Source organism: Adelges cooleyi, unplaced genomic scaffold, assembly GCF_023614345.1.
Source record: "Adelges cooleyi isolate 19-005CV unplaced genomic scaffold, UGA_ACOO_1.1 ACOO_flye_CR_arks_rails_tigmint_CR_PRNA_307, whole genome shotgun sequence".
Lineage (NCBI taxonomy): Eukaryota > Metazoa > Arthropoda > Insecta > Hemiptera > Adelgidae > Adelges > Adelges cooleyi.
In genome coordinates this window covers 908,639-921,795 of record NW_026095978.1, presented here as the reverse complement: position 1 = coordinate 921,795, position 13,157 = coordinate 908,639, and the positions used below count along the sequence as shown (strand labels likewise).

Sequence of the window (13,157 nt, the reverse complement as noted above, 5' to 3'; positions counted from 1 at the left end):
AAAAAATTGATACCTAGTTGATTATACTATTTTAAAATCTTGAAAAATGTTACAAACATATAACTCATTAGAAATATTATACCTATATAAAAAAAGTGTTTAAACTTAATACTAAAAGATAATAAGTCTGGGAAATGCTAAAAAATTCAACATAGGTAAAATTGAACATTAAGTATTTTATTTAATAAATTGATCAACCCTTTCAAAATTGTTTTTTATTATTATATTACTTTCTCTGTAAATTTAATTAGTAGGTAATGGAATAATTTTTCACTGACTAATCAAGTAGATAAAAGAACAAAAGAAATGTTCCAAGTCGGACGCAGATTTCACAATTTTACACGGGTTAACGATATTGGAAGTTAAACAATTTTCTCATTGAGTTTTGACTTTTCACTAACTTTAACAGCTAATATCTTTAGTTTAGTTAGAAATTATGTTTAAAATTAATATTTTTACATGTCTAAAATAGCGTTTTTTTTTTTTTTTGTAAAAGTAGTATTTTTTTGGTACCATCCCTGTGATTGTCATTTATGTGATCAGGAAATATTTACCCACATTAAGTTAGATAATGAAAGAAGTTTCTGCAGTTTTATTTTCAGAAGTTTCATTGTTTGTAGAATCACAAGCACAGTGATCGCCTTGATTTCCGTTAAACACTGATTGAGTCGGTCTGTCTGCAGTTTGTCGGTTGTTTTGTTTTGCACGTTTGAGCAATTCACTCTTTGATGAAATTTCATTCCATTTTTGTTTTAACTGTTCAGCTGAACCCTGTTAATAAAATATAAAATAAAAATACAGGTACAACATACCTAATACAATATAGTACCTACCCGATTATGGTTGATCGGTAGGTACCTAACGTTTCTTCATAAGTGTTGTATACTTACTCCACCGTAACCAAGACTGTCAACTTGTTTTTTTAATATGGCCAATTTTTTCTTCAAATCTGACAATTCGGCCATATCGTTTGGGTATGCATCGATTTTGTCAGTCACATTTCTGGCTTTTAATTCCAAACCGCACGGTTGACCTGATTTACCGCTACAGAATAGTTTTTCACTATTATTCGGACTTGCCATTGTCGAATAATTATAATATTTATAAATTCAAATTTATTATCACAACCTACAAAAAAAAAAACCACCTATGAAAATTGAATGTAATTTCAATTTTTTAATGAAAACGTATAATTGTTACTACCTATCATATTATTAGGTATATTAATAAATATAATAATATAATGGACATTGTACCTTATCACTTATCACTGGGAAACGGTTCGAAATTGGCAGAGTTTAACGTTTGTCGTTGCGCTTGCAGTGAAAATATTATGTAAGTTTCGAATAATAGTAGGTAAGTATTTGTGACGTTACTATAAATTAAAATGTGCTTACAATTAGTTAAACTCCACAATCCAAAAAACGATCAATACTTTTTGCCCAAGCAAAAAGTTCTCAGTTCGACCCTCCTGTGGGGCGTGGCGGCCAGCTTAAGAAAAAAAGCGCTACAGTGGCGGTCCATTCAAGAAACGCAAAATTATGTTAAGACATAAATGTAACGCCGAACACAATAATTTCACGAAGAACGGTATTGATTTTTTAGCTTAGTATTAGTTTAATAACTTTGTGGGGGGTTTTTTTGTGTCTGAAGTAACTCTATAGATATATTATCATACCTATGCGATTGGTACTATGATATGGATCAGAAGTAAAAAAAATGTATACCCCTTCCCCTTCGAAATCGAGAAAAACACCCACAAAATTTATGTATTTTTCGTTCAACTTAAAGGTTGAAGAAGTGGTATTTGTTCAAGGTAAGGTTGACAAACCAAACAATAATTATCATAAACCCTTTCCCCTAGAAGGGGTGGACATTTTTTTAGGCGTTAACATCCGAAGGTAGGCCTAGAAATTGGCTAAAAACTATACAATTTTGGTAAAGATCTGTTTAAAACAATGTTGTCATGATGGATATGAGACTGATAGAATTTAAGATAGCTATGTGTTAATATAAAGTATTCTAAGATGTTCCAATTTTGCCAGAGGTAGTAAAATCTTGAATCGAAAAATAGAAATAAAAAAAATATGTTCTAGGGCAATGGGTAATGGGTTTGTAGTATATTTTTGGTTTATCGATAAATGTTTGACCTTTTAATGTACCTTTCGGGTACATAGACTACATAGACTCGGATCTATAGACTTGCTGATTTCTTGGGTGTAATATTACAAAAATGAAAACACATCATTGTAAAACATAACCTCAGCTCCTCATCAAAGCTAAGAGTACAGAATTATTTTTAACAGGAAATTATTATTATTATTATTTTTTTTTTCTATCAGAGATTATAAACGGCGGTAGTTAAAGACAAAACATGTTAGCAGTGAATGTGGGTAGGTAGGTATGTATAACCTATAAAATATTATTACTACCGGCCAGTGCAACGGGTGCTTGTTGTGTTTGTAAAGTGTTGACACGGTTGCAAAAAGTTTTCCTTTAGCCGAGGGCCGTGTGCAAAGATGATAAGCTAATAATTATTGGTAGTACTAATTTTGAAAAAAACGATAAAAAGTACAGCTCTGCCCCGTGGCGAACTTTTCTACTCTGCACGCATTTGTTTTACACCCGTGTTATTTGAAATGGCAATATAATTAGTACATTATACTTACTGTTATTATTATAATGGATAGGTAGGTAACTGACGTTGGTAGTTGTAATATGATAATCGTATTTAAATACGATATAGACATATTTAGTCTTGAGAGTAATATCAGGTTTTTTTTCTGCACTGAAATCTTACTCTTACTTGACCTCGACAATAGGATCTAGTGATCAACAAATGTTTATAATATTATGTTTCGTTGTACAAAACAAACAAATTTGTTTTTCACATAATTTAATAAGAGAACAAGAGTTCCCTATTTTTTTTTTAAGGTGTTACACGTCATAGGAAATTTGTTTGATTTAAAAAAAAAATATAGCACTTGTCTTACCGCCTCCTAGTCTCCTAGCTATTTTACATTCGTCATGTCGTTTTTAAGAAAATCATTCAATTGATATACATAATATTATTTTAAGCTCTATCACTTGTTTCAGTTGCATTTATTTGCATCTGCTTTCAGATCAAAAGCTATAGAATCCTCACTGTGGTATTGGTATAACAGATAACTATATAAAATCGTTTTTTATATAATATTTATAGAAACTTATAAAAAATAAAAATGTTTATTACTATTTAAAGGTTTTTTTGTAATTTAGGTCTATGGTTAAACTATCGAGAAGGCAGATTAATTGAGATGGATCAAATAAGGACTGAACTTGAAATATAAGACAAGACAGTCGAGGTAATTTGAAAACATTATACAAGAAAATATTAATAGGGGCAGTAATAATTATAGTGCTGAAAATAAAATATAACATAAATATTTGCAATTGACGGTTTGCCTTGGGATGCAGTATTGTAATTAGAATTTGACTATCAACGTCATAAAAAATCAATTTCATTATATATTATTAGGTGCACGTTAAGGAAAACTGCAGCATAAGTATTTTGAATAATATTAAATTTTAAGGATATTATCTACAGCTTGCATTCTTACAAAAAATAATAATTTGCAACCTCTCTCTCTCTCTCTGTCAGTCTGTCCGTGTTAGTGCGCTTATAGCTCGAGAACCGATTTACATAGATTTGTTTTTAGCTTGTAAATATATTCTCTATAGTTTTAACAGACTGTCCGCCAGTCCTGTGTCAAATACTTAGACCGTCTATGAAGACATCACACTAGAATTGAATATGACAATAGGTTAAGTTTACTATCTATCAACCGGGTTATACCTAGCTCATTAGAATACATTGGAATCACGATGACCGAAAATTACACATATATATTTATTTTAAGGTTAAACCTTCAGTGAATTTGAAAAACAACAGCAAATCGACAGTCCAACGAGTCCATTCGGCGAATTCTTATAATTATTGTGGTTTATGACTAGGCCATAGTTCCGGTCATGAGTTTGTTCATAGAATTGACATTAGGTTCATAATTTTTATTTATTTTTTATTATTATTCTTTGTTTGATATATACAATCTATACAATGTAGTATAATGAGTATACTTGATGTTTTTGTTTACAATAGCATGTTTGGCTTGAGTAAGAAACCGACAACACTTTTTTCAATAAATTCTATTTATTCTAGAGATTCTTGAGTCATTTGTCTGGTGCTTGATGACTTGTCTTAAACTACTTATCGTCATCATGGTTATTCCCTTGTCATTAAATTGCTTAACATTCTCCATTCCTTCAACTTTTTCTTCGAGTATCAGCATTCGGCTAATCTCTCTTTTTTTATTTGAAAATTTACCTAATCAGTTATACTTAAAAATTGCAAATATTTTAAACAAAAAATATGTCTTGTCACTAAACCACTCTGTATTTATTAGTATAGTTATGAGGATTCTTTTTGATAGGTACTACATTTTTTTTATAGATTATCAAAACATTTATTATAAACATTTTTTACATAACAAAACGAGTTTACAAACAATGTAAATTACATGATATGTTTGATATGCTTAATTTTGCACTAATACAACGGACCTATCTAGTTAACATTATCTACTAATAGTCGATAATTATGTTTTTACTCTAGTACTTTTAATAATGTAATGAAAAAACGTTCGTTTGTTGGTAGCTCTAAACTATCGTTTAAAGTCTAATTAGAAATATTTCAAAAATGTTTAGTAAATAATTATTGTTGCAAATTATCACTTAAAGCATAAAAAAAGCTTTGTCAAACATAATTCAACTGCACAATACTGCTAATATTTTTCCAGAAAAAGAGCACTACAGTATATCATAATAACTACAAGTACTTCATAATTTAAATGTAAAATGTTGTCGAATTCACAAGTCTCAACTATAACCCACTATAACTTCGTGAAATTGTATAGGTTATTGTATTTACATTCAAATATAATAACCAAAAACCAGAAGTTCACCTTACACCCTCACCCCACATCAGGATCATTAAGTCAGGTCTTAATTGAGTATTTTTTTTTTTAGTACTCGCTACTAATATATAAATAGTTATGACAAATGTGATTGAATGTGTAACTTTTTGGGTTTTTATTACTGAAATAAGTATCAAGCTCAGTGATAGATCGACGTTCATCAAGACCAATGGAGATACAAAATGGGCCAAATTTATCATTTACTGAAAGATATTTCAGAAATGCACTTTGTTTTTATTTAAATGGAATTCAAATATTAATTTCAAATACTTTTTATTTAAATTAATTCTGTACTTAAATAAATGTTAATTTTTTATTTTGCGATTCATAGTAGAATACCTACATATTTAGTACCAAAACAATATCAAATATAAATATGTGTAAATACCAATTTATTTATTATCAAATGGATGTGGACAATTAGTTTTTAAATAAATAGGTAACACTTACATTTATGTTTAAAAAAATTGTACTTATAACAAATTAGTTTTAAAATAGTTAAATAATATATCTGAAAGCACTGAATAAAAATTTTCCAAATCAGAACAATACAATTTAAAATTATTAGTAGGTACTACAGCTAATTTGAGTGTTTTATTATTATGCTGTATATTGAAGTACTACATAAACATTTCATAACTTTTTTATTATTTCTAGAAGTATACACTCTACCCTACTTATTTCTATCAAATGATTCTTTTCGCCAGTTGTCTACAGTTATTATAGGTACATATGATCACTATCACTATCTGTTTGGTGTTCTTAAAACTATTAAAATATAAAAATTGTTCAGATCCAAAAATAATACATTTTTAGTTTTATACACCTGGAGCTACATTGTGTGCTTTACATTTATAAATATATGTATGTGTTCATTCCACCCTAATAAGAAATAACTATATTATATTATCTAATTTATTTTAATCACATGACACGTGAATGTATATCAATAATTTATCTATTATACAAATTATGGCTGTGGATAAGTAAGTAATACGAATATACAACAATCAAATATTCAAATAATATAGGTATTTTATGCACTGAATATTATTGTTATTATTATAATATAATTGTCCAGATCTAAAAACTTAAAAGACATTTTATTTAACCGTTTGTCATTCTGCGCTTTTTGAACGTTTTATAAGCACTGCCGGACATTTGAATAAACAAAAATATTTTCTACAAATTATTTTTACTTACTTATCCATTACTCTTCAATTCTATCCCTATTTAATATAATATACTGATTGATCTCTAAATATTTCATTCATGTTTTGTACTCTTGAGTTCCTAAGTAACCGTCACGGGGGACATACAAACATATCATTCTTCCATACTTTTAAACTTCTAATAACCAACAGACGTCAAACCTTAAGTATCCACCTTTAATGCTCCATGCCACGTGTACGTCTGATGGTTAAATTCTGAACGTACAGTACGTCATTACCGGTTATACTGACATAGACGGTTATTTTTGAAGAAATTAGTATTTTAATTCAATCAATATCTAGACATATAATATACTAGGTACGTTTGAAAAAGTTTTGTTTCACATAGGACCACCATACCAGACATTTAGTCGACTGACTTCTAGACATTTCTTTCTGTTTTAAACCATTTCTTACCAAGCCCATAGAGTAAGCAACACCAGATACCGGGTTTTTATCATTTCATTCAAATTTTTAAAAAAAATTGTACTTTAAGTAAGTAGCACACTCGCTTTTTTAGTAAGGCGTTTCTGATTTGACAGATAGCTAGACTTACAAAACTCATTTCTACGTTTTTACTTTATATGCAATTTTAATATAATATATAAAGGGGAGGATGGTGGGGAAAGTGTGTGAATGGTGAAGCTTCACACACAGTTAACCAGATGAAACTTTTGATCAAGGTTAGCACCCAGGTCCCAATTTTATCAAATCAGGTTATGATAACATCTTTTTCGGTAAACACGAGTTGATCAGTAAGTAAGAATTGTAACATCATTATTTAATCATTACGATGTAGTTATGGACGATATTTTTCATTAAAATATATTATACAACAGACCGTTTATACAGAAACCATTCATTAAAAACACATAGCACATAACACATTCATCTGATGACCTCGTCGATGTTTTATGATATTATTATGACTTATAATTCTTGTCAACGCATATAAATTTGTATGGGAAATGTCAAATGACATTAGATGGGTTTTGATTTAAATAGATAAATATATAAGTACCGATGGGCTTTTTAAAATGTATTCAAGCACTACACTTTTACTATTAAACACGGTAGACATTGTTAAACTACATGTGGCCCAACAAGCTAGTGTGTGGTCAAGTACAATTTTAACTTGTTCGATTCATTTAAATCACCACAAGGTGTATTTAAATGGCATGCAATATGATTACGGCGACTGTTTTTTATACACTGCTCTGTTCATTTTTTATCCACGGCGCAACACTACTCCTGGTAAAATTCTTCTCATTAGTATACAAATAATACATCCAAATCAAGCCAAAATCCATTGGCAGCTTTGTACATTTATTTTTTAAAACATTGAACATTGTGTTAAAGCCACACTACGTGTTGGACCTTGTCAAAGTGACCAACTGTCTATCAAACAAACAGTCGATGATGATCAATGCAAACTACACCGCGTCCGGCAGTCCTGGATCGAATACTTGGACCGTCTATGAAGACATAACTCCAGAATTGAATATCACGGTAGGTTAGATTAACTATTTATTTATTATTTTATAATTCAAACGGTTCAAAATCACTTGTGTAATTTGCTTAAGGTTAAACCGACGGTGCATTTGAAAAAGGACAACAAATGGATAGTTCAACGAGTCTTTTCGGGCAATTATTATAATTGGTGTTTTCTGATTAACTACGACTTGGCCATAGTTCCGACCATGAGATTGTTCATAGCATTACCTCAAAGCTGCCCTATAAAAAAAGTATGTATCTTTTGTCAATAGATAACAAAAAAAACTAAGACACTTAATGGTTAACCTTAGCTGCTTAGCTGCGGACCTACTAAGAAGGCATTGCTTTTACAATAAAGCGTTTTTTCTTTTTTAATTTTATCCACTTTATTATATTTTTGTAGCTGGACCCACAATATATTATTTTAAAGCGCTTAGTCAATTTCTTCTTGTATCAAGTCTATAGATCAGATAGATCATGCCTAGAAGATACTTTAATGGGCAAACAATTTTAAGGGTTATCTTAAAAAAAGGGTGTTTCCATTCAAAATCGAGAAACACACCCGACAAAATTCATATTTTCCAAAATAAAAAAACGGTGCTCTATAAATAAAAAGCGAATTAGTTTTGAGCTTGTGTAGAATAGTCTATTTATATAATATAGTAACACGGATTAACAAACTTTTTACTTCAAGGGACGAAGAAGTTAGCTTTGGGACTTATGATCAGAAAACTTTACTGACATTTTTTTGGTGTCGCTCTATAACATGTAAAGTCTTCTTAAAAATCTATAGTCTTAGTTTACCTAAGACCTAGTGAATCTAGCCTTTCAAACTAAATGATTATCTTATCTAGGTAAAGTTATATTCAATACTTTTTACCATCTACAGTTTTACAATGAAATCGTGTCGGTGGGTTAAGGGGAGAGGCAGACCTGATTTCAAGGCTAGAAGGGCTAAGTTTTATTAAAAATAAAGTATTAAGTTTTTTAAATAATGCTTTCATTAAAAATATAATGTTTAAAGCCAAATGATTTTTAGCTTCAAGTATTTATCCAAAAATTAATTTTAATTAAATATAGGCCAAGAACGGGGTAGTATTTTTTGTGAGTGGTCTAAATTAATGTGTAGCAAACTTATAAGTACTGTTTGAGGTCTTATTTAGATATGGTTATTAACCATTCAAAAACTACTGGTATACTTTTCCCTTAATAAAACGTTTATACAGTAAAAGTCCAATATTAATTTAAAGCTTTTATTAATGGGAAAAAGACAATAATCTGAAATTTGGATAGGAATCGTTTATTTATAATAAAATAAACGCATCAGTATACATTAATTATTATTAATAGTTATATGTAAAATATATTAAAGTCAACTAAAAAATACTTTAGTTTAATAAAAAAAAAAACATTAAATTGAGGTTAATTATAAGTGTAAGTATAAGAAATTTATTTTTATTTTAATAGTGTACTCAAAAATTATCCAAAAAAAAAAAACATGATTCGATTTAAGGTCATCTGGCTCAACGCTACCAAATTTCTTTATTTATTTGTAAAATAAACTGTAGCCTATGACTTACTTAAGCTACAGTAAAATTATAAGGATACAAAAAAATACAATATTTTGCTCCCAAGTCCGAATTTTTTATTTAGATATTTTAGTTTTAATATGTATTATAAATAATTTGGATTTTGTATATTATTTTGCAAATTTAGTGTGTTTATTAACCATAGTATTAATATTGATGTAGCTAACGAAAAAAAACATCCGCAAAATATTACAATGTTTTCATTCGTTGTGTTTCTACTGTATAATAATATAGTTGTATCATTATAGGAATTAGGTATTACCTACTACAATAATAATTGTAATTCCTGCTTCCTTATAATTTTCATATCTTGTTTGCCAATCCGTGCATTCATAATAAGCATTCATTATAAAAATCATAATAGTAATTTTAAGACGAATTTGTATTTTGAGTAGGTACAACGAATTCACAGACTCAATTGTAAATTCAATTTATTATGGCTGATTTCAAAATATTGTATTATGGCATTAACTTAAATATAATTGATTTATAATATAGGGAATTCGACCAATAACTAATCACAAAGGTGCTACCATGATCCGTCCGACGATACCTATTGGATGCTGGCTTCTCAAAATCGAGTTGTTTAATCACAATGGAAATCCCGTGGGATGTGATACCGTAGTAGCTCTACAAACCACCAATACCGACCTCGAGAAAGATAGAAAATCATGTAATTAAATTTTAACACAAATCGTTTTTGATCGACGGAGTTGTGGTTTCCTTTTTTAATATCCTTTTAGCTAATACATAAATTTGCACATGCAACGCAGAGACTAGTTTGTCAGAGTCTTTAGGAAAACACATTAGGACATTAAATTACTAATGAATGCAACACATGGGACACATTACAAAATATCAGTTACACTTTTCATCACCTTCAATGTTTATGTACCGTTTTTATATTTATCTATTATATTTTATAACTGTATTTTTAATGAAAACTAATACATTTACTAACTTTCAAGTAGGTATTTTTAGACAAGAATTAGAAAATGTACGCATGAATTTAAGTAATTTGTTTTATTAACTTCTACTAGTTATATGGCTACTCTGCTTTCCATATTGATTTAAACTATTTAGATAAACTCTTTGAATTATACAATATATTGATCATTAGAGTAAATAAATCAAAAAGAGAGTAATAACTTTTGAAAAATGACTTTTGATTTGTATGAAATGTGTTTCAAAAAGCTAACAAACGTATTCCGTCTGTGCTTAGAAGATGAGAGGCTGTTTTTATGAAAAAGTTATAGCTACTCTTTTTTTTAAAATAAAGGTTATACCTATCCTTACTCCTCCTAATGCATGTAGTATCTTTTAATGAATTCTCAGAAGTGAATTCGTTAACAATTAAGTAACTTTTAAGTATAAAAATATAGATATAATCGACATTGAGACGATAATGTTTTTATGTAATTTAATTTAACTGTTACGGGTTTTCCAAGAATCACCTTAGAACAGAAAAGCATATACTATACCTATGTATATACATATATTTAAAAAAAAAAAAAATAATTTGGCGTAAGACCCATGTTGTATAAATGTAATTTACATTGGACCTTATAATATTTTTAAGACTTTATAAAGCTAAAAATAACAAAGTACATCCAACAACAAATGCCTTCAAGGCACTACTATTATTTGTCAGTATGAAATCCGATTGTTTCAGTGCATTTTATATTAGTATGAAATTGTATAATATTGGACTAGTATTTTAATGCAACTGTCACGATTTTTACAAAAATTAATAATTTGTTTCAACAAAACAAACAAATTATAAGTAATTGTTATCACGTTTTAAAAATGTGTCACTTCTTAAATTGGGAAAAAAATTCAAAAACGTTACAAATTTTAAAAACTTGGTTACAATTACTTACGAATTCATAACTAGGACTTACAATTTTTCAGGGGCTTTTTCGACAAAATAGGGGGGGAGGGCTGGGGTAAATTTTTAAATTTGCATTTTTCTCCCAAGGTAAGAAGTTACAAATTTTTAAAACGTGGTTTCAATTACTTACAATTTGTTTGGATCGATTTTGATAATATGGAAGGGGGCATAAGTCAACGGGTAAATCACTTCTGGTATATTATAGTAGCGTAGAGGTGAAAATAACATGTCCAGAGGTAATATTTACCTAGAACACGGTGGTCGACGTTTCTACTATTGTTGATGTCGGTGCACGTTTTGACGTCAACGAAGGTCTAATGAACGGTTGTAATAACTAATAATGGTAATCATTTGTATATGATGTACTCGCATCTATTGATCTACGGTCTTAGAGATCACGAACAACAAAAACAAAAGTCTCTGCCGTAATCGGACATGTCTGCGCATAAACACAAATGTATACCGAGTGATTCACTTCCAAGTTATCACAGTTTTATAGTTAAACAATTTTATCTATATAAATAAATACTTAAAATTATGGTCAGCTGTGTTGATTAGGTAAATCAGTAGGTTGTGATAATTAAAATCTAAAAAACTTGGCTTTTTATATTTTACAAATAAGATTTGGTCCTGTACAATAATTTTAAGTGCTTCATTTGAAAAAAAACTTTCTCTCAAAAAAACAAGAGAAAATTGAAAAATCGGTCTACATGCCGATCGTTCATAAATAATAAGTTATAAGAAAAAAAACCAATGAACAAAGGTTAACGTGCCGTCTTTGTGATGATAACAATTTAAATGTGCTTCATTTTAATTACGGTTTGGACGTTTAAAATTAATGTTTGTGTGTTTAATAATTGGCTCACGTGGGTGGCCGAAGAAAAACTATAAGACGTTATCCGACTTAATAATTTATAAATAGTTATTGACAACTGACAAGTGTAAAATGGCTTGTACTTGTACACCTACATAGTAATATACTTGTTTAATTTAACGTTAAACTATGCATATAGAATACTATGTTTCATTGAGCGCACCAAGATGAACGACCTAATTAAATATAGCTTAGGCCCGCACGGGCTCTAATCTGAATTGATAATTTACAACAAAAGAAAAAAATATATAAACAAGATAGTATTCAATCAAATTCTTCTATTTTAAGTTTAACTGTACCTCAAAAACAAGCTTTGCTAAAAAGGAAGTGAGCAAACTTATTGTACTTAATAATATTATCATCCGTGACTTGTCACTTGTATATTGTACAATTGCAAAATATATATATTATTGTTCTTTAGTGATTATAGTTTAATTAAGTCTTATCTAGTAGTTGTATTTTTATTTATATGTCATTTGATTAGAATTTCAAAGTACTCATTCTGTAGTCACTGCATGAAATCAAATTATTTATTCGTTTTTTTCTGTCTGCACTTACCTGACCACGATAAAAACACAATAGTAAATAATTGTGCTGATTTCTATATTATATTATAGAGATATACTAGTTGTCCGATCTTCTTTCAGAATACATTTTGTTGTAGTACGATTATTATTAGTTATCACTGATAAGTAGTATACAATAAAACAATGTAGATTTTTAGGCTCGATATGAAGCTGAAAAGGTATTGCTTTTACAATGATATATCCTATTACTCTGTGTGCCAAGTCTATAGATCAGAAATCGTACATGAAAGTTATTCAAAGTAATTTGTTATTTTGCATCTTCAAATCATTAGTTTTAACATAAATTTTCAATTAAATCAAAAAATTATTAATGTTAATAAATATATTTATCTAATAAATTTAGACCTATTGTTAGTAATAATACATTCGTTTAGAATAAGACACTAATTTCAACTGGTCGGTTAGTGGTAACCCATCGATCAGTCGACATTTTCAGAACGTTATTCAAAATTTAATATATTCTATTTGGGTTATGTACCTAAAAAAAAAAATGTGCTCT

The 13,157-nt window shown here is 28.9% G+C and overlaps 1 protein-coding gene across 1 annotated transcript; it reads right to left on the bottom strand.

Annotated features, from left to right (window-relative positions):
• Positions 1-514: 514 nt before the first annotated feature.
• LOC126839639 (uncharacterized) lies at positions 515-1,331 on the bottom strand. The gene is made up of 3 exons (XM_050575044.1): positions 1,257-1,331; positions 891-1,128; positions 515-771 (listed from the first exon to the last, which is right to left on the bottom strand). The coding sequence occupies exons 2-3, from the start codon at positions 1,080-1,082 to the stop codon at positions 565-567; spliced, it is 399 nt and encodes a 132-aa protein (XP_050431001.1). The 5' UTR covers positions 1,083-1,128; positions 1,257-1,331; the 3' UTR covers positions 515-564.
• Positions 1,332-13,157: the final 11,826 nt, after the last annotated feature.

Bases quoted from the DNA above. Each gene is read 5' to 3' on its own strand.
- LOC126839639 (XM_050575044.1), bottom strand. From the start codon at position 1,082: ATGGCAAGTCCGAATAATAGTGAAAAACTATTCTGTAGCGGTAAATCA. The intron at 772-890 runs GTAAGTATACAA...TTTTATTAACAG, and splicing joins ACAGTCTTGGTTACGGTGGA to GGTTCAGCTGAACAGTTAAA.